Source organism: Festucalex cinctus, chromosome 8, assembly GCF_051991245.1.
Source record: "Festucalex cinctus isolate MCC-2025b chromosome 8, RoL_Fcin_1.0, whole genome shotgun sequence".
NCBI lineage: Eukaryota > Metazoa > Chordata > Actinopteri > Syngnathiformes > Syngnathidae > Festucalex > Festucalex cinctus.
This window is the reverse complement of record NC_135418.1, coordinates 29776044-29797442: the sequence shown is the minus strand read 5'-3', so window position 1 is coordinate 29797442 and position 21399 is coordinate 29776044. Positions and strand designations below refer to the sequence as shown.

Below are 21399 nucleotides of genomic sequence, written 5' to 3'. Positions count from 1 at the left end.
CCAATTTGATGTCAAACTGATAAACCAGATAATAAAAAAAAAAATCTGCCGATAATTATCGGCGGTTATCGACCAATTTGACGTCAAACAGATAAACCAGATAATAAAGAATTTTGCCGACAATTATCGACAATTATCGACCAATTTGACGTCAAACAGATAAACCAGATAATAAAAAAAAAAATCTGCCGATAATTATCGCCGGTTATCGACCAATTTGATATCAAACAGATAAACCAGATAATAAAGAATTTTGCCGACAATTATCGACCAATTTGATGAAACAGATGCACCAGATAATAAAGAATTTTACTGAAAAATATCGGCAATTATCGACCAATTTGATGTCAAACAGATAAACCAGATAATAATAAAAACTAAATCTGCCGACAATTATTGTCAAATAACGACCAATTTGATGTCAAACAAATATCGGCTTACTTATCGGTTAGCGACCTCAGCACTTTCTAAATCATCGGTTTATCGGTATCGGTTGAAACTGGCATTATCGTGCATCCCTAATTTATATATCTAACGATAATGTTTTCACTCATGCAAAAAAAAATGTTCACTAAAATAACCAAATAATGAAAAAAGTTTCTCGCAATACTAGTAGCACGACTACAACTAGTAACAACTCTACTAGCCTTAACGATGAAGTTCCCAATCAAGTTGCGTTTCCCAGCATGCACTAATCAATTGACTGGTTGTGTTTGTCCTTCTTCTGGGTTGTCGCTCGTCATCGTCGGCCTTCGCCTTCAACACGCTTCAGAAGACATGCTTATTCCTACTCTTATTACCTGTAAGTAAACGCATCGTGACCTCACATGTCTTAACACATCGACAAAATTCACGATACCTTTGCCCGTACTATCCAAACAGATTGCACTTACGACCCCCCCCCCCCCCCCCCAAAAAAAAACGTATATGTACAGTATATCCTTGTATTAATATGTGCTGTATTTATATCAATATTAACGTCCTCGTATGAGAATGGAAGAAAACGGTCAAAGAAATCACTTTGAATCGGATAAAAGGAATAACAAATGGGGGGAAAAAAATGAACTCGTGAAAATCAGACATTTTGAAAACAAACTCATCAAACAGGCCTGGACTAAAAACACAAACAAAAAAGTTCTCTTATTTGCACGTTATGAGGCAATAAAAGTATTTTTGTTCCGTTCAACTTTATTCAAGTTGTGAAAGAATTTCTCTTTCATTGACGGAGGGCAAAGCAACAATTTTGAGTACAATTATGAGCTGTCCCGTTGCATGCATCCCTCAATAATCGCAAAGTGCTTGTATTGACGTGAAAATGATTTTCTTCAACAACCGTGTGTGCAAATACGATATTTTCAATGAAAACGACATCAATCTCTTGTATTAAAAGTCAATATTTTGCCACGATCAGGAGTAACAATTTTACATTTGATGTTTGTGTCCAAAAAATGGAGGAGCTGACCACAAAATTGCAACACAATATATTGATTTTCAGTATTTGGTCCGGAAAGTGATCGTTTTGCATTAAAATTCAATATTTTGCCATGATCGGGAGTAGGGGTGTTAAAAAAAAATCGATTCCGCAATATATCGCGATATTACATGGCACAATTCTTGAATCGATTCAATAGGCGGCCGAATCGATTTTTAAACATCCATTTTTGATAGAAAAATATTCACCAAAACGTCTTAGGGTTCACACCTTAAACATCAAATAATGTTACATTAATGGAACATTAAGCCTTAATATTTTATTTCTATGCTGTTCAAACATGAAACAGATTACAACCTGTATAAGACTGAAATTTCACATAAATATATTTTCATACAAATCTTACACTGTACAAGTTTATTGATTAGTATTTTCTAAAGTTCAATTAAAAAAAATCGCAACAATCGACTTACAAATTCGTATCGGGATTAATCGGTATCAAATCGAATTGTGACCTGTGACTCGTGATACCAATCGAGGTACTCGGCAATTCACGCCCCTAATTGGGAGTAACAATTTGATATTTGATGTTTGTGTCCAAAAATGGAGGAGCTGACCACAAAATTGCAACACAAAATATTGATTTGCCTGCAAAGGAGGGAACGACTCCACATTTTTCACTTTGACTTCCTGAACGCGTCCAAGTCCTTTTTTTTTTTTCCCAACCAATCAATCCAAATAGTTTGTGAGTTTGACTTTTGTTCTCGCTCAACGTTTTTGTTTGTTGCCGCCTTCCTCGGGTTGCGTCTGTCGTCGCCATCCCGCGACGGCAGACATGAAAGTTTGTTTGGCTTTGGCCTCCGGCCGCCTCCAAAGTCGGGAGGCTTCGGCTTGGGGATATTTGGAGGCGGCTCGCTTGATGCGCCACGTTCGGAGGCTCCCCACTGTCGCGACCTGTCACTCTCCCAGACAACAAAAACAAAACGAGGAGCGGCGAAGCGAACCGGCGGCAGCACGTAATCCGATCCGACGTACATTTTCATCACGGCCGCATCGAAATCGAGATTATAATCGAGCGGGAGAGAGATGTCAAATTGACGGGATTAAGGACGATTTAATCCAGCCGCCGCCTCCTCGAAGGTTTTCAGCTCTTTGTTTCTCGAGCGAGAAGCGTATTGATTTGGACTGACGAGATATTTTGAGGGATTAGCGTCAGCCGTCGTTTCATCGTCATTATTATAAAATTCGGCCCCTCGGGACAGTTTGACTTAGAAACATGAAATTTGGTTGAGATGTCAATCATGAGTAGACCTTCAAAAAAAAGTCTCAAGAAGCACTGTCTGAAAAGACACAGCAAGTCGGCCATTTTAAGTTCACCTTGAAGGGCTGATTTGGACAAAAGTAGTGCTTTATCACCATCTTATGACGTCTTGGCACCAAGAGGAACTAAGTGGAAGTGAGTTAAGGAGCTTGATTTAGACCAAAAAAATCATTTGTTGCCGCCATTTTAGTCAGGGATGCACAATAATATCGGTGGCTGATGATTATTGGCAATTATCGACCAATTTGACGATGAACCAGATAATCGAGAAATCAGCCGATATTTAGTGCTAGACCGATATGGCTTTTTCAAGGCCGATACTGATACCAATTATTAGTAGTCAAGGAGGACGATAACCGATATTTCAAGACAATTTTTATTTGCAGTAGAAGAGAAAATATTAGTGTCAAAATTCAAAAGAAAAATTTACTTTTTCTTTTCATTTTAAACTATATTGACGGCTTTAAAAATTGCAGGGAGTTTCAACATTTTTAATTTTTTTTTGTAATTCTTAAAAATAAAAAGTGAATGGAATTCCCAGTGTCGGCATCATTATTTATAAAGTGTAAAATGAAATAGATCCATAAATGGAAAGTTCCGGTATCACACTGTGCAACAAATGCGTGCGAACGTAGCAAAATTTGCGTTTTTCATCAGGGTTCATCAAAAGTTTCAAAAGATTTTTGCAGACGGTGAAAAATTGTCAGAATGTGTTTGAAATACCCGCTTTATCGGCCTTCAGATTGGTCAAAAGGCCGTGACCGATATTTGTCAAAATGCCAAATATCGGCACCGATAGTCAGCCCGGCCGATAATCGGTCCATCCCTACCGATAATTATCGGCAATTATCAACCAATTTCATTTCATGCAGATAAACCAATAATAAAGAAATCCGCCGATAATAATCGACATGCCCCGTTGGTCCATCGGTTGTGGTTGAGGCTCATATCAATAAAATTCAGCTTCATGGTGCTTTACATACATTGAAACATTATGTCAAGTTTTTGTTCGACTTAGAGTAGGACTCAAAAGTACATTTGTATTCAAGTTCAACAATTATCGGCTTACTTATCGGTATCGGCACTTTCTACATTTTTGGTTTCGGTTGAAAATAGCATTTTGGTGCATCCCTCATTTTAGTGACCATGTTGAAGTCAATTGAGGAGCTTTGTCCGACTTTTCTGTCATCTGGTGACATCGACAGCTTTTGTGGGCCGGCAAATACGGCACCTTTGGATTTTTGCTATTATATTCCTTTCTTTAATGGGGCTTTGTCTGTCATGTTTTTTTTTTTGTTTTTTTTCCCCTTCAGTCCTCTCCCATTTGCAGCTCTCCTCAGATCTAATCTCACTTTGATATATGAAATGTGTAAAATTGCATGTTTATATATTTTTTATAAAGCCCTTTTTTTTTAAAGCCTTTTTTCAAGAAGTGTTCAAAGGTAGTTGAAGCGCGCTCTCAAGTCTTGAGCTTTCACAACCTAAAATGGCTTCATCATCAATCCCTCTGACAAAAAAAACAAGAAAGGGAAAAAGTTGGGATGATTTTGAACCCGGAGCTCGTTAGCTAAACGAAAGCCTTCAGGACAGCTAATGTAGCAAACGAGCGCCAATTAAGAGGCAGTGTTTTCCAGGCAGTCGTGTTCCCCCCCCCCCCCAAAGTGGCCTCGCTTCATCTCATCTGGCTCCCAGACAACATTGGGGGGGGGGGGGGGGGGGGGGTTTGGTTTCGCGGCACTCGGCTCATCGCCTCCCGAAAAAACATCCACGCGTCGCTCATTATCGACGCATCAAACGGCGGCAATTAACGCTCCGGGGGCACAAAAGTCGTCCATGATTCCCGGAGCGGTCGGCGCCCACTCGGCTCACCTCGCCGCTTAATGAACTGCCGCGTGCGCGCGTGCGTGCGTGCGCGCGTGCGTGCGTGACATTCATTGGAGAGGGATTAGGCCGCGATGGTTGACACTTACAATATGCGCGGAATTTGTCATTTAAACGAGTCCATTAACGGGATGAATGTGAGCCGCGTTAGCGGAGGCTGTTGCTCCTTACGACTTGCCGCTAGCACGTCAACGCGCACGCCTGCCACGCCTGCCACGCGGGGCCTGTCAACCCTCGGGCCCGACGCCGTATCCACTTTGCTTACTTGTTGAGAACCATTCGAGCGGCATTAATGCAAATGTGGGGATTTTTCTAGCATTTTAGCAATAATATACAAATTTTCAAATTCAGTGCAAAATTACTTAGCACAATTTAACATTTCTTGGAGTCAGTTTTTTCACGTTCCAGCAATTTTCTAGACAAATCTCTCCATGAACCGTCAAAATTTAAGACGTTCACACCTGCATGCAGAAATGTGAAAATTTGGTCAAAACCTGCAGCCACCTAATCTGAAATGTCTGATTGTTATTTTTCAGCGCAATCCGCTCTTCTTAACTCATTCACTCGCCGCCATTTTCACATTTCGCAATCCCGTTCGCTCCCGGCGGTTTTACTGGATTTTGACTGATTTTGCAAGGCCCACAGAAAATTGTGTTCTATTGCTATCAAAACATGAAACCTACCAAAAGAAAGATTAAAGTGTCTTCTTTCATCAGGAAAAAAAAAAAGTATGTTTCTATCTGTTTCCGTTTTGCAGCAATTAGCATTAGAATATAGCTAAGTTTTATCAGTTTTCGCAAATCTATTCAAAATTGTAAGTAATTGAGCTTTTTTTTCTACATGGCCCTGGTTGATCTCCTTTGCTCTGCTGCCACCTGCTGGCCGTGTGTGTCATAACTACCATTTCTGCAACCGTTCTTTGCAGTTGAGAGTCTGCATCAAAGCCTTGGCATTTGAAAACACCCGTTGTAGTCACTCGCGAACCGCCAAATTTTGCCACATTTCTACTGGTGAACCGCCGCATGCAGAAATGGGAAGCTTGGTGAAAAGATGGACCCCTACTGTGTGGGAGGTGCTATTACGTTTTCCAAGCAAGCCCCGTTTCTCAGGGTCAGTGTGTGACCAGCCGGCAAACAGTTTGTCCACTCGTGAAGAGCTCGGCTGCGTGCTGTGTAGCAATTCCTCATTTCTTTCTCTTCATCTTTACCTCCTTTTTTTCCATCATTTCCCTTTTCCCTCTTCAACCATCCGAAGGACATTTCTAGCCTCGCATTTTCTCTTGTTCGAATCGGTGCGGTCCCATTCAACACTCGTGTTTTGGTGTGCTTGATGGCAACAGGAAGTTGGCCAAGAAGCACAAGGAGACGGCGAGCAGCTCCACTCAGCAGAGGGAGATGGCAGCGGTCAACACGGCCGACAAGAGCACGGCCAAAGTCAGCACGCTGCACAAGGACGACCCCTTCTCCACCTCCAGCCAGGACCTCAATGGATTCAGTACGTTCCTCGTCGATGCTTCAATCATTCCACCTGGTGTTTTGTATTTATTGCGACACGTACGCTCTTAAAATGGCCCACTTTGAAGTGGAGTACCCCAAGGTTCTATCCTTGGTCCCTATGTTTTCTTGAACTTTTTTTTTTTTTTATTAATTTGAGACATCTCCCAATACTGTTGTCTGGAAGCGTCTTGGAGGTGGCCCGATACTTTTTTCAATTTTTATTAGGGATAGACCGATTATCGGCCGAGTAAGATTATCAGTGCCGATATTTGGCATTTTGACAAATATCGGAATCGGCCTTTTTACGAATCTGAAAGCCGATAAAGGTGAGATCTCACTGAGCGGTGAATGCTTGCGAACGTAGCGAATTTTGTGCGTTGACAGTTTTTACTTGTTGCAAAGATATTGCGAACATATTCAGACAATTTTTCGCTGTCTGCGAAGATGTTTTGAAACCTTTTACAAACCCAAAATTCGATACATTTAATTTTGCATACATTTGTCCCTCAAGTGAGATACAGGGAACTTTTCATTGAGGCAATTTATGTCAATTTCTAAAAGAGGACGCTGACACTGGAATGTCCCACTACTTTTTAACTTAGAAAAAAATAATGAAAAATAAATAAATAAATTAAGAAATGATGTTGAAATTTTGAAAAACCTTATTTACAGTCGAAAACTTTATTTACTTGCTTAGTTTTGAATTTAGCTTAACACATGCTGATGACCCTGGAAGCTCCCTACGATTTCTACAATTTCTGTTACAATTTGTAAACAAAACTGCCTTTTCTTTATACGTTTAAAATGACAAGAAAATATTTTTTAACATATATTTTTTCACGCTATTATTTTCTTTTTTTATTGCAAATAAATATCAGCTTGAAATATCGGTTATCTGTCTCCTTGAATACTAATAATTGGTATCGGCATCGGCGTTGGAAAAAACCCCATATCGGTCTATTGCTAGTTTTTATCTCTTGATTGTAGCCTTGGAGTTTTTTTTTGTTTTTTTTGTTTTTTTAGTAGTAGTCGTATTTTCTTTCAAGTACGTTTCACTTCCTGGTTTCTCAATACTTTCGTCACATTTTCACTTGCCTTTATGCAAAGTCCACATTTTTTTCTACCCTCATACTTTTTGTCCAAATTCCACATTTTCATTCACTTTCCATTTGAAGAAGTTGTCCCAATACTTTTGTCCAAACTCCAAATTTTTCTTCACTTTTCACTTGGTGGAAGCATCCCAATACTTTCTTTTTTTTTTCCTACCTTCACCAGGACGAAAAGTCGGAATCATCCATCTATGCTTTTAGACTTTTCTCCGCTGTGATGATTGCGCGCGCACACGCACACACTGTGAGTGCGCGCGTGTGCCACATAATTAGACGGAAGCATATAGGAGGGCATTTTTCTCTTGAAAATGTCACACTGGCCTTTTGGGGGTGCTTAGCCACTGAAAGCCAAGGTTAGCAGAGAAGCGAGAAAGAATGAGAAAAGCTCCTTTGTCAGCACTGCACTTGTAAAACGCACCTTTGCACCTGTGTCACTTTCCGTCACGTTGAAACTTGCGTGACAAACTCGGGTGGGATGAAATGGAACGATCCGAAAAATGTTTCAGGGCCCACTGGGGAGGAAATGAGTTTTTTTTTTTTTTTTTTTTTTTTTGTGTGACCACTATAAGTTTGTAATCTGATTGAATGGCCATGACTTGTGGGGTCCCTCAAGGGTCAGTCCTTGGGCCCCTTTTTGTTCAGTCTGCATAAGTTTACGAGCTTTGGGTAAAAAACTTCAGAATGCCAATTTTGGTTCGCATGCTGATTGACGAACCTGACAATATCCAGATGGGGATGCTTCGCAATATCCATCTGGTGCCGCTACACAGTCATTTGGTTGGGAAAAGGCGGGACATTCTGTACAATAATTCGAGCTGATTGGACGATGTGACATTCGACACGCAAGGTTCGTTACTGACAGCAATTCACTCGACGTGTTGTCACTGTAGAAAGCAAAATCAACAACTGGATGAGCCAAAATGTCCTTCGGATAAACCAAAACAAAAACAAAACGCAGGTATTCGGCAATAGATGGGTTTCATGTGACGTCACGACGAGTGCCCAACCCCAGATGGGGGACAGGAAGTAATTCCCTCATAGGAAAAAGCTGAGAAAATGCCAAAGTTTTGTTGCTGTTTATGATTGTACCAACCGGTCTCATTGAGAAAAAAATTAAAGCTACTTTCGTGGTCCGAAATTAGTAACCCATAAAGGTGAATTAAGTGAGTTAGCGAGCTAACTTGAGAGAAGAAAAGCTCAAAGATCGGCCGATTAATCGGCAGGGCCCCGAGTTGTGTGTCTTTATGCAACCGTGTCGCCTTCCTTTTGCATTTTCCAGCCGATCAAAACACTAAAAGCACCCAGCTGTGTATGTTGTTAGCCTTGTTGTTAGCATTAGCGAGCTAACTTGGGAGAAGAAAAGATCAAAGATCGGCCGATTAATCGGCAGAGGCCCGAGTTGTGCGTCTTTATGCAACCGTGTCGCCTTCCTTTTGCATTTTCCAGCCAATCAAAACAACACTAAAAGCACCCATCTTTGTTTGTTGTTAGCCTTGTTGTTAGATTAGTGAGCTAACTTGGGAAAAGAAAAGCTCAAGGATCGGCCAATTAATCGTCAGGGCCCCGAGTTGTGCGTCTTTATGCAACCGCGACGCCTTCCTTTTGCATTTTCCAGCCGATCGAAACAACACGAAAGCACACGGCTTTGTTGTTAGCATTAGCGAGCTAACTTGGGAGAAGAAAAGATGAAAGCGTTTTTGCTGTTGTCGCGCTGTCGCCCGTCTTGGCGCTCGCAATCAAAGCGTGACACGTTTTTAAGTGCTCGCTGCGTGTTTTCTTTTGGAAATTCAATATTTGTCGCCATTAGCGTTAGCGCCTTGTTGCTGCTTGTCTTGAATATGGACGATTGATCTCGTTTTCTTTGTTTTTTTTTTCCTTTTCAAGGCGTCGTGTGATGTTTTTCTCCTACGAGGTTACTGATGCCTTTTTTGTTTTGTTTTCTGCATCCTCCTGCTTCCTCATCTCGCCTCCCGCTGCTGCTGCTGCTGTTTTCCATCTCACCTGCTCTTCACCTCCCTTTCCTCATCCTCCTCTTTTTTTTTTTTTCCTCCTCCCCGTCAGCCTCCCCCTCTTCCTGCTCCTTCTCCATGCAGGGAAGTAAGACGCTGCAGAGCAAATCCCTGCTCAATTCCTACTACTCAGGTATACACGCGCAACATACAACGTGCAATTCGTCGAAATCTAATGACAATTTCGATTATGACACTCCACAAGTACAAAATCAGTATCATCGTTAAAAAAAGATGAATCCGGATTTTTGAGTTGTTGAAATGTATACATTTGAACCTCTTTTTAAAATTTAAAATCACTAATTTAATCAATTTTGTTACATCCAAAAGAAACTTGCATAATAGTGTTTCAAAGAACTTTATTTGTCTTCGTATTTTTCCATTCGTTTTTTTTTTATTTTTTTTATTTACGTATTATACTTTGTACCCCAAAAAAAAAAATCATCACACAGAACAGTGCTCATGCTGCATTCCAACTTCAAGTTTTTGCCTATATAGATAGATAAATAAACAAAGTAAATAAATACATTTAAGCGGTCAAGCATGGATGGAGTATTATTATTATTATTATTATTATAAATATATAATTAGCATAAATTCTGTTTGGTCCAAAAGTAACTTACATAATTATAGTGTTTCTATTTTTATTTTATTTTTTTATTTGTCTTAATATTTTTAAATGCTTAAACATTTTCTTGTTTTGTACCAAAAATAAAAAAAATCGTTTGAATAATCGTGACTTCAATTATTGGCAAAATAATCGTTTAATAAAAATTCTTATTATTATTTCTATAATTGAGCAGCCCTACACACACGCGCACATTAAAAAAAAAAATAAAAATGTTGTTGTTGTTGAGAATTGGATGATGGGATCCCACCTGGATCACTTCTCAGTCCCTTTAACGTTTTTTCTTAATTACTGTCTATTTTGAACAAACATTCGACTTGGAAAAACTGATAAGCAAATAGAATTGATTTCATGTATATATGCATGTGCGTGTTGGTCCTTTGTTGTTGTTGTCGTGATTATTGATTATTGATTATTGTGTTGTCGTCTTCCGCAGTGTCCAAAGAGCCGATACCTGCCACCGCGTCTCTGGGTAAGGAAAAAGTCACTTTAGCATTAGCATTAGCATTTACTTTACTCTGTGTGTGTAAGTACAAATTTGAGCGACCAGACTGGCATGTTATTTTTTGGGAGATACGAGTCAATTGGACAATTCCTTTGTTTTGACTTATGAGTGCAAACTTGATATATATATATATATATATATATATATATATATATATATATATATATATATTTTTTTTTTTTTTTTAATTTATAATTTTTTTTATATCCGTTTTTATTTTCACTTTTAGTCATTTATTTATTTAGAATTTTGGCAGTTTTGGTCCTTCATAGTTTATTTTTTTGTGTCTGTTTTGTTATGGAATTGTTTGGTGTATGGAAAAAAATGTGTTTTTTGGGGGTTTTTTTTGTACGTGTTGTGTTGTCATCGGTGTGTGTGCGTGTGTGTTATGTTGTCGAGCGTGTACGTGCGCTGCAGCTGCCCGGCTTTGTGCTCAGGTGTTTGCCTGTGCCCGATTGGCCGCACAACAATGGCGCCAATCCTCGGCGGGAAAAGCGCGAGGACGCGCCAATGTTTCTCCAGGCGACAATCAGGACGCACGCACGCGCGCACGCGCGCCAGGGTTTTTTGCACACGCGCGTGAGGCGTTAACGCTGATGTCATGCAAATCCCGAGGATCAGGAGGAAGGCCGGCGCCACGTCGCCTCTTTTATGTGCAAACACGTCTCGCTCTCACAATCAATTTCCTTCGACGCGTCTTCCTCGTTGGGGCGTCCTCGTCAGCCTTTTGTGTCGCCGCAAGGACGGGCGGGCTGGCGGGCCCGTCGCAGATTTTCATTGGCGAGGCGCCGCAAAGTCACCCGAGTAGAAGAAAACTTCAGAAAAGAACAAAATAAGCACTGCGGCTAATATGCAAAAGAATTCACAAAACATTTGGACTGTGAAGCGGCAATGCGAATACTAAGTTAGCATGCTAATGCTGATACTAAGTTAGCATGATAATGCTAGCTTAGCATGCTAATGCTAATACTAAGTTAGCATGATAATGCTAGCTTAGCATGCTAATGCCAATGTTAAGTTAGCATGCTAATGCTAATCCAAGTTAGCATGCTTATGCTAGCTTATGCTAATGCCAAGTTAGCATGCTAATGCTAAGTTAACATGTTAATGCTAATGCTAACTTAGCATGCTAATACTAAGTTAGCATGCTAATGCTAATATTAAGTTAGCATGATAATGCGAATTTAACATGCTAATGCGAGCTGAGCATGCGACTGCTACGTTAGCACGCTAATACTAATACTAAGTTAGCATGTTAATGCTAATGCTAAGTTAACATGCTAATGCTAAATTACCTCTGCATACTAAGCTGATGTTAAGCTACTGCTAAACTATTGCGAAGCTAATTTACAATCTACTAATTTACATCATTTCAACGTGACATTGAATGTAATCGAACCCGAGTCCTCAGTATTGGGATGCGGACATGCTAACCACTCACTCACCCGATCAAATTCATTCTGGACAAAAATATGAACTTTTTTTTTTTTTTTTTTAACTGTTGAAAATGTCTCAATGAGTCAAGTATGCCTTTAATAGCAGCTATCGACGCTATTTGCTAGCCCATACAGTTCTTAATGTTTTTTTATTTTGTTTTTTTACACCAAGGACATCTTTGCCTTTGGAAGATGTTGGTTGAAAGTTTTTTTTTTTTTTTCTCCCCCCGAATGTGCAATTATTCTCCCGCCGTCTCATTCAGCATAGCATTAGCAGAATGCAGGGTGATTATAGCTAATGGCAGCCATTTTGTGTGGCTGTAATGTGTCAGTGCCGGGTAATTGAAGGTGAGAGCGGGGTTGAGAGAGACTCATTTTTAACCTTTATGTGCGGCCCGCTCGGTGGAGACACATCTTGACTCTCTGCTTACGCCGCTTATATTTCATATTGTATACAACTTGTACACCATCCTCATCTTCTTTACTCTCCCTCTTTTTTTGCTTTTTGCTCTTTGTCCAGAACCCGTGCAACAAAAAGCTTGTTCTTTTCTGTTCCTCAAACGACTCGCACCATTTGCACTGTGCACCATTAAGATAAATAGTTAAGAAGTATCTGTCAAATAGTGTGATAACAGCGAGACACTTCTGTCCAAAAAAAAAAAAAATGCTCCATTAAAATAACTAGTAAGGAGCTTTGGGAAAATAGTGTACCATTAAGATAAACAGCAAAAAGGCGTCTGTCAAAAAGTGCACCATTATGGAAAAACAGCAAGAAGCTTCAGCCAAATAGTGCCCCATTAAGATGTACAGTGAGAAGCTTCCGTCAAATAGTGCACCATTTAGATAAACAGTGAGAAGCTTCCGTCAAATAGTGCACCATTCAGATAAACAGTGAGAAGCTTCCGTCAAATAGTGCACCTTTTAGATAAACAGTGAGAAGCTTCCGTCAAATAGTGCACCATTTAGATAAACAGTGAGAAGCTTCCGTCAAATAGTGCACCATTCAGATAAACAGTGAGAAGCTTCCGTCAAATAGTGCACCATTTAGATAAACAGTGAGAAGCTTCCGTCAAATAGTGCACCATTCAGATAAACAGTGAGAAGCTTCCGTCAAATAGTGCACCATTCAGATAAACAGTGAGAAGCTTCCGTCAAATAGTGCACCATTTAGATAAACAGTGAGAACATTCACACACACACCTACGTGGACACGCACGCACGCACACGAGCAGAGAGACGTCTTCATCATCGTGAGCGTTTCGCTGTTGCTGCTATGACTCCATTTCATGGCTGACTTGATACACACGTGACCTTGACTCGCGCACACGCAGGTGGGTCAAAACCGCGCGCGTGTGTGCGTGCGCGTTTGCGCTCTCCTCGCTTTGAACAACAATTGCGGTGTTGATTGTGCTTGTACTTGAGCTGCAACCTGCAACTAACGACGACCTCCTTTTCTTCCCCCGGGCCCGCACCCAATCAAGCTTCCATGTAATAATCATCTGGCCTCAAAATAAAAAAAATAAAAATAACAGCCTTCAAACGCTTAATGATGCCACGCCGCCTCGTAACCCGCTGGTTACCATGGAAACCCTCGATTAACAGCCGCTAATCTTTCTCCGACCAGCCCATCGGGCTCCTTTGTTGTGTTGGAGATAGCAACAATAGTGCACCATTAAGTCAAACAGCAAAAACGCTTCTGCCAAATAGTGCACCATTAAGTTAAACAGAGAAAAGCGTCTGTCAAATAGTGAACCATTAAGTTAAACAGCGAAAAGGATTCTGCCAAATAGTGAACCATTAAGTTAAACGGTGAAACGGTTCTGCCAAATAGTGAACCATTAAGGTAAATAGTGAAACGGTTCTGCCAAATACTGCACCATTAAGTCAAACAGCATAAACACTTCTGCCAAATAGTGAACCATTAAGTTAAACGGTGAAACGGTTCTGTCAAATAGTGAACCATTAAGGTAAATAGTGAAACGGTTCTGCCAAATAGTGAACCATTAAGTTAAACAGCGAGAAGCTTCTGCCAAATAGTGAACCATTAAGTTAAACAGCGAGAAGACAGTGTGAAGACACAGCCAAATAGTGCACCATTAATTTAAACCGTGTGAATTGCTGCTGCCAAATAGTGCCCAGCGTGCTGCGCCATACCTTCCACATAGTAGTCGTTGCAGTCACGGTAACCCCGACGCCATTTTGTTTTTCCAGACAGCAGCCAGCCGTCGCTCGCCCAGCCGTCGCTGACGCTGCAGAGTTTCCCGTACGGCGGCCGCGAGTCGGTGGAACTCGCCTACCAAAGCGGTACGTCGGCGCACGCAGTCAACTCGCGTGCATCTTTTTTGTGAAATGGGGACCCGTTTTTTTTAGTTTTTAGTTCGTTTTGAGGTTTGTTATTTTTTTCATTGGTTAGTTTGAATGAGTTTTCAGGGTGGTTCTGTTAGTTTTCATTAGATTTAGTTATTTAATAAATGCTTAATTTTAGTTAGTTTCAGTATTAGTTTTAGTTTTTTATTTGAATTACTTGAGCGACGTCATCTTTTGGTGCTTTTCTATTGGCTGCTGCGAGATGACGTCACTTTTGTGTGACACACTTTCAAACGTCCTTATTTTGGTGGTTCATATCAAAATGAATCGACTTCAAATCATATTTAAAATCATCCCCAAAGGCATTCCGTTAATTATCAAAGACTAAAACTGACATTTTTGCTATAATTATCATTTTAGTTAGTTTTAATTTCGTTAATGAAATTGTTTTTTGATTTTTTTTTTTTTTGTGAACTAAAATAACCTTGTACCTGACTGATTTTAGTACTTTTAAAATAGTCAAAAATCAGTAAAAAAAATTTGGCTGATTTTTACTTATTTGACTGTAGAACATAAAATAAAATATTTACTTGCAGAATTTCCTTCCAAAGTGTGACTAATTTTGTAAACATAAAATGTAGTCTGTTAGTTTTCGTTTTTCAAAAAAAAAACATTTTCGTTTTTATTTTGCTTCGTTAACGAAATTGTTTTTTGACCTTTTTTTTTTTTTGGGTGGTTTTTGTTAACTAAAATAACCTTTATAACCTTCATAACTAAAATAACCTCCCAAAAAAAGTTCAAATACTTTTATTTTTTTCTTTTGACGCGGATTTTTTGTTAGCAACACAAGAAACGTAGCGATGATGCTTATTTTTCCCTTTTCAGTCGAAAAGAAACCACAAACAAACCCTACGAAGCAACTTTAGTTAGTCTAGTTAGTTAGTTTAGTTAGTCGTAGTGAATCGGAGTCCGTCACCAAAACACCAAATATTGATTCCACAAGTATGTTTTTTAAAATAGGTTTGGACATATGCATTTTTGCGTTAACCAATTTTTCTGGTCGACCCAAGCGACTCTTTATTCCCAGCCCAAATTGATTGATTGATTGGTGAGCCAATACTTTTGTCCGTCCGCAGGTCAGTTCCAGGCGGGTCAATTCCAGCCGGCCATCCGCGTGGCCGACCTGCTCCAACACATCACGCAGATGAAATGCGGGCAAGGATACGGATTCAAGGAGGAATACGAGGTCAACACTCAACATAAGATGATGAATGTTACAAGGATGACTGTCGCAGATTACAAATTTATTTGCAGGGATAAAAGTTCAGAATAAGTCAAGTCATGTCATCTTTATTGATATAACGCTTTCAAGCAGCCTTTGCTGTCACAAAGCGCTTTACAGAAACTCAACTTTATATGAATTGTGTGCATGTTTTTTGTTTTTTTTTTAAATAAAAATAATCGTGGATTTTGTTTTTTCATAACAAATAAGTTAAACAGTTTGAAAATAATGTATATTTACAAGCATAAAGTCATCATTTGGGGAATGTAGTAGGAAAAACAGACCAAAAAAAACAAACAAAAAAAAGTATACAGCTGTATTTTTTGGATAACTTTTTTTCATAATATTGCAAGAAAAAAAAATACATTTTTAAATAAGTAAAAAAAAAAAAAAAAAAAAAAAGTCATCTTACTGTACAAGTAATAAAAAAAGTGTTAAAAACTTTTTTTTTGTGTGTGTGTGTGCCATTTGCTTGCGCTGGTTTTGGGCCTGCTGAATATTCATGTCAGGTTGTTTCCCCGCATGCTGGCCGGCCCCCGAGCAATCGGGCCCATATGAGCGCGCTTGCCATCGTGCAACGGCCTTGCCTACCTTTTTTTCTGACTTGTGACTCGTTGGTTGGTGCGTGCGTGTTCAGGCTCTGGCGGAGGGACAGACGGCGCCGTGGGAAACGGCCAAAAAAGATGAGAACCGCAACAAGAATCGCTACGGCAACATCATCGCTTGTGAGTACTGGCACCTTCTTTTCCATCTTGTTAGCATTGTTAGCATCCTGCGCCGTTAGCTTCAACTCGCTTATTGTCATGTAAATATGTAAATATGACTGGATAGCCCGCACACGCCAGTGCGAGTCGTTGAAGTCACGGGGGCGGCCATCTTGTTACTCCCACTTCACGAGCAGACTGCTGTCGAAACTATAGAATGTATACGTGCAGATGAGACAACATGCAGTTAGTAGTGTTAATTTCGTCAACGAAAACTAAACACAAATAATTTCGTCAATGCACGTTTTTCACTGGACGAAGACTAGACTAAAAAACATTCATTAACTCATTCACTCCCGGCAGCCATTTTCACTGAGGCAACTCCCTTCGCTCGCTTGTTTTATTGGATTTTGACTGATTTTGCAAGTTTCGCAGAATCTTGTGTTCTATTGCTATCAAAACATAAAAGATTCGAGTCCCTTCGTTCATCTGGAAAAAAAGTAGATTTTTATCTGTTTCCGTTTTGCAGCAATTACCATTAAAATATAGCTAAGTTTCATCATTATTCAAAAAAGAGCTTGTTGCAACATGGCACTGGTTGATCGCTTATACGCTGCTGCCACCTGCCGGCCATTTTTTTTATTTTTATTTTTTATTTTTAAATAATTGCTTTAAGTCACCTCTTCATGTCAGAAGCTTAATTAAAGCCTTCTGTATGCTCTTGCATTACAAAAAAAATAAAAAATACATAAAAATAAACGTATATGTATTATGTGGGAGTTGTTTTTCGGCAAAAAAGTGAGGAGAATAAAAATCCGAATAACATGTGAGATACTTTCAGCATTCCCACAATAACTCAACTCCACACACGCAATTTCTCCAGAAATTGCACTTAGTCTAGTTGTGGGAATGCTGAAAGCTGAATGCCAATAACTGAATGCTTATCAAGTCAATTTAAAGATCAATTATATCAAAATTACAAAGTTTTAATTGAAGTTGAAAGATGAATGAATAAAAAGAACTGAGCTGGTAACAATGATCAGTTGTACGTATGGAAGTGGGCGTGGAAAGTGACACTTGGAAAAAGTTCAATGTCAGTCCCATTGAAAATGAATGTTGTTATTTGAAGTCAAATTGTGCGAGTACTCAAAGTAACGTGGAATCAGACGATATATACCCCGGAATGCCGGATTTATTTTATTTTTTTTAAGCAAGTTGAAATTTGAACCGTGTAAATCGGAAGTATTATGTGGGAGTTATTACATGGCAAAAAAAAAGTGAGGAGAATAAAAATCCGAACTTAACTCCACACGCTCCTGACTTGTTTTTTTGTTTTTTTTTCTTTCTCAATCGTTGAAGTGTATCGGAATGAAGTCATTTGGCTCCACGGGTCGTCCGATTATGAATACATGAACGGTTTGACGCGCCTTTTAACAGCGTGAGAATGCATTAAAGGGCATATCGCTGGTCATGTCGTGTCGTATCGCGGGCGCTGACGGGTTCCGGCCCCGCCCCCTCCTCCCGTTGCTCGCGTTTGAGCCCGGCGTCCGTAATGAAAGGTCGCCGTGCGGTGTCGGCGCCTCCACCTGACGTCTGCGAAATGAAACAAGCTGTCAAAACGTGAGCACGGCCCGCAGGAACGGTGATGAATTTTGCTCTTAAGCGCAAATGTTTCAATTAGCGGCTCGCCTTGCTAATGGAAAGTGTCCATCTCGCACCAAAAAAAAAAAAAAAAAGAGCTCATTTTCTTACCAAAATGTCGCACAAAAAGGACCCCAGGGAGGGAGGCCGCGTTGCGTCCTGACGACGACGACGACGACAACGGAGGAAAACATTTGGCTTGAACTCCGCTTCACCTTTTTTTTTTTTTTTTCATCTTCTTCTTCCTGGAAGCCAAGAAAACGTCGCGTATTGATCTGCTCGTGTTTGCTGCACGCAGGAAAAAACAAAAAAAACATTAAAAAAAAAATCATTTGCTGCTTCTCCTCGTCAACAGCGAGAGCGTCGTCTTAAATCCTTTTGAACTCTCTGGCTTCTCCGTGGATGCTTTTTTTTTTTTTTTTTTATAGCATTTTAGTTGGCCGCGTTAATGCGAATTAGTGTGAATTTAATCCGCCATTTTTTATTTTAGTTTCAGTTTTAGTCCATTTTCAGTCACGCTTGTTAGTTTTGAATCATAGTTTGTCACCCCATCCCGTTTTTATTTTGTCTATTTTTAGTCGACTATAAAGCCAGCATTTTTAGTCTTTAGTCTTTCTTTTTAGTCCAAGAAAAACATAACTTTATTCGTCTGGTTTTAGTCAACAAAAACTGTCAACATTCTAGTCTAGTTTTAGTCAGGACAATCATTTACCTCTGGATTTTTTTCAGCAGGTTACGGATTATTGATTTTTTTTTTTCACTCACTCACTCACAGAAGCTTACATGTGTGAATGAGTGAGTGGAAAAAAAAATCTGTGCATGCAAATTGCCGCGGTAGTGTCGTTAGGACAAAATCACCCCCACACGTTATGAAAAGCTCATATCTATAAATTGAGAAGTACTTTGTTTAAATCTGTGTTTAAAAAGTGCATTTTCCTGAGTGAAAGCGGCAGACAGCCCCTTTAAGTCTCGTCTAGTCTAACTTTAGTCTGGTGAAAAATGTGCATTGACAAAAAAAAAAAAAAAAACACAAAAAAAATTCCTTGCGCCACAAAAAAAAAACAGAAAATAAAAACGGGTCAAGTTTTGCATTTTTGCTTCAAATTGGACATTTTACACTCTTCCATGGCCACTTTAAATCTTTTTGAACATTTAGCCACATTAACTCATTTACTCCCAAAAAAACGTATAAATACGTTCTATCTTAAATATCACCATGCTCCCAAAGACTTATTTATACGTTTTGGCTTTGATGCAGCCTCTGAACTGAAGAGAATGCTTGAAGCAATGCTAGTTATTACAAAAACTGCCAGCAGATGGCAGCAGAGTATAAGAGATCAAAAAGATCTTTTCCCCACTACTTTAAACAGATTTGTGAATAATGATGAAACTTAGTCTTATTCTAATGCTAACTGATGCTAAATGGAAACAGATAGAAATACTTTTTTTTTTTTTCCTGATGAACGAAGAGGCTCGAATCTCTCTTTTGGTCAATTCCATGTTTTTATAGCAATAGGACACAATATTCTATGGGCCGTGCAAAATCAGTCCAAATCCAACAACAACAACAACAACAAAAAGTATACTGTAAATAATCAATTTCCGGAAAAAACAAAACAGGAAGTCGGCCATTGTGCTCGGAAGATGAAGATGATTCTTCTTCATCACACTGTACATGCGCGCGCGCGCGTGTGCGCGTGAGTGTCAACATTCCAATGTAGTTTGACACATCAGCTGGAGGGAGCTGTGGACTTAATAGGCTATTACACACTTTAATACCCTCCATCACACACACACGCACGCACGCACGCGCGAACGAAAGCCCGTTGTAGGCGGATGGCTGCGCGGTACACACGGCGCACAAACAAGTGTGTGCGCACGCACACGGCAGTCAGTCTATTAAAGTGGCAAACGCCTCCAGCTTGGACGACTCGGCGGCGAGTTAACTGATTAGCGAGATCCGTGACGGATGCAAGTCGAGAGGATGAGGAGTGTGCGTGTGCGTGCGTGTGCGTGCGTGTGACTGTTGAAGATTTGGGCAGAGGCGGCAAAAGAAAAATAAAATACAAATAAATAACGTCGTTCAGCACTTCTCGAGCTTTTCCCGACAGACTTCATCACTTAACGACGTTAGCTTCACGTTGAACTTGCGCCAACAAGACCGCGGCGCTCGCAACATCTGATTTGTATTTTATTTTGCTTGATTCGTTGTTAAATTAGCATCTACAGTTAGCTTTAGCCAGTTAGCTAACATCTGATTTTGTATTTGGTTTAGTTTGATTTATTGTTAAATTAGCATCCTCAGTTAGCTTTAGCCAGTTAGCTATCATCTGATTTTGTATTTGGTTTTCTTTGATTTGTTGTTAAATTAGCATCTACAGTTAGCTTTAGCCAGTTAGCTAACATCTGATTTTGTATTTGATTTAGTTTGATTTGTTGTTAAATTAGCATCTATGGTTAGCTTTAGCTAGTTAGCTAACATCTGATTTTGGATTTGATTTAGTTTGATTTGTTGTTAGATGAGCATCTACAGTTAGCTTTAGCTTTAGCTTTAGTTTGCAGGGGCACTGCAAACGCGTCCATGTCTCCAATTTAAAAACAAAACAAAACGTGGGTCAGCTCCAGTCCGAGTTTTCTTCTGCGAAACTCGGCCAGTAACGACAAGAAGACGTGTTTTGTTTTTTTTCCAGAAAGTTTTAGAAGGAAAAAAAAAAAAAAAAGAGGAGAGAAGATTGACGAGGTCTGGAGGAGAGCAAAGCCCGGCAGAAGATTTGCGCTTGTTAATGACTGAATGGATTTGTGACTTTTCACCCTCCAACTCAAAACTCCACAACAGCGAAGACTTTTTATTTGCTTGTGCACTCAAGACATCAACTTTAGTGAATAGAAGAGAAAAGTCAGCAGCATCGAAACTAAACTAGGTTTAAAATAATTGCTTTTGCATCGTAGCTTGTGATGCAAAATTGGAATTTTGCATCACATCAAAACGCAATAAATGTCAGATTTTTGTGTTTTTCCGATAATTGAACGACAGACGGTCACAAAAAAAGTTTGGCTGGGGACAGGTCAAGGCAAGCTCCGTGTATTGTTAATTTTAAAATGTTGTCTCAGTTTTAGTCCAGTTTCAATCACACTTGTTAGTTTTTTCACATAATCAACCTCATCTCGGTTTTATTTTGTCTATAAATGTTGCATTTTAGTCAACAAATGGCTACTATGGCTCCATGCTACAAGCTAGTAAGTTAGCCAGCATTAGTTAGCGGTCGGATTAGCATTATTGTTGGAATTCATAGTGGTTGGATTAATGTTGTATTATAATTATGATTTACTTTTTTTTTTTTTTTGTCTGTCCCATGTGTTTTGATTTGAAAGGGGGTGTGTCACTTTGTGTCACAAGACAGTGTCACAGTAATACTACTAATAATCGGTATCAGTATCGGCCTTGACAAAGCCATATCGGTCAATCATTAATCTTCTTTCACGAAGGACCACAGAAATCGGTCAACAATGATTGTTGACATGCTGAAATCGGAGGATTTTGACCTTTTTCAATTAAAAAAAAAGTCTCCAAACGATTACTCGATTATTAATATAGGTGTCGATTCATTTGGTAATCGATTGTTTATTGATTAGTTGCTTAATTTTGAC

The 21399-nt window shown here is 39.5% G+C and overlaps 1 protein-coding gene and 1 long non-coding RNA gene across 17 annotated transcripts in view; one reads left to right on the top strand and one right to left on the bottom strand.

Moving 5' to 3' along the window:
• The window catches only part of ptprt (protein tyrosine phosphatase receptor type T), a 121166-nt gene that overhangs the window by 82710 nt on the left and 17057 nt on the right, over positions 1-21399 (top strand). For 8 of the 16 annotated variants that reach the window (XM_077529050.1, XM_077529052.1, XM_077529048.1 and 5 more), the window contains 6 exons: positions 5974-6128; positions 9301-9381; positions 10313-10348; positions 14029-14121; positions 15261-15370; positions 16044-16131. In XM_077529050.1, coding sequence (XP_077385176.1) covers positions 5974-6128; positions 9301-9381; positions 10313-10348; positions 14029-14121; positions 15261-15370; positions 16044-16131 — 563 coding nt within the window. Of the gene's footprint in view, positions 1-772; positions 803-5973; positions 6129-9300; positions 9382-10312; positions 10349-14028; positions 14122-15260; positions 15371-16043; positions 16132-21399 lie in introns of all 16 variants that reach the window. The other 8 variants (XM_077529063.1, XM_077529049.1, XM_077529062.1 and 5 more) reach the window with 3 other exon arrangements.
• LOC144023503 (uncharacterized) lies at positions 15459-19514 on the bottom strand. The gene is made up of 2 exons (XR_013284564.1): positions 17863-19514; positions 15459-16320 (listed from the first exon to the last, which is right to left on the bottom strand). It is a non-coding gene; the product is annotated as an uncharacterized LOC144023503 (long non-coding RNA).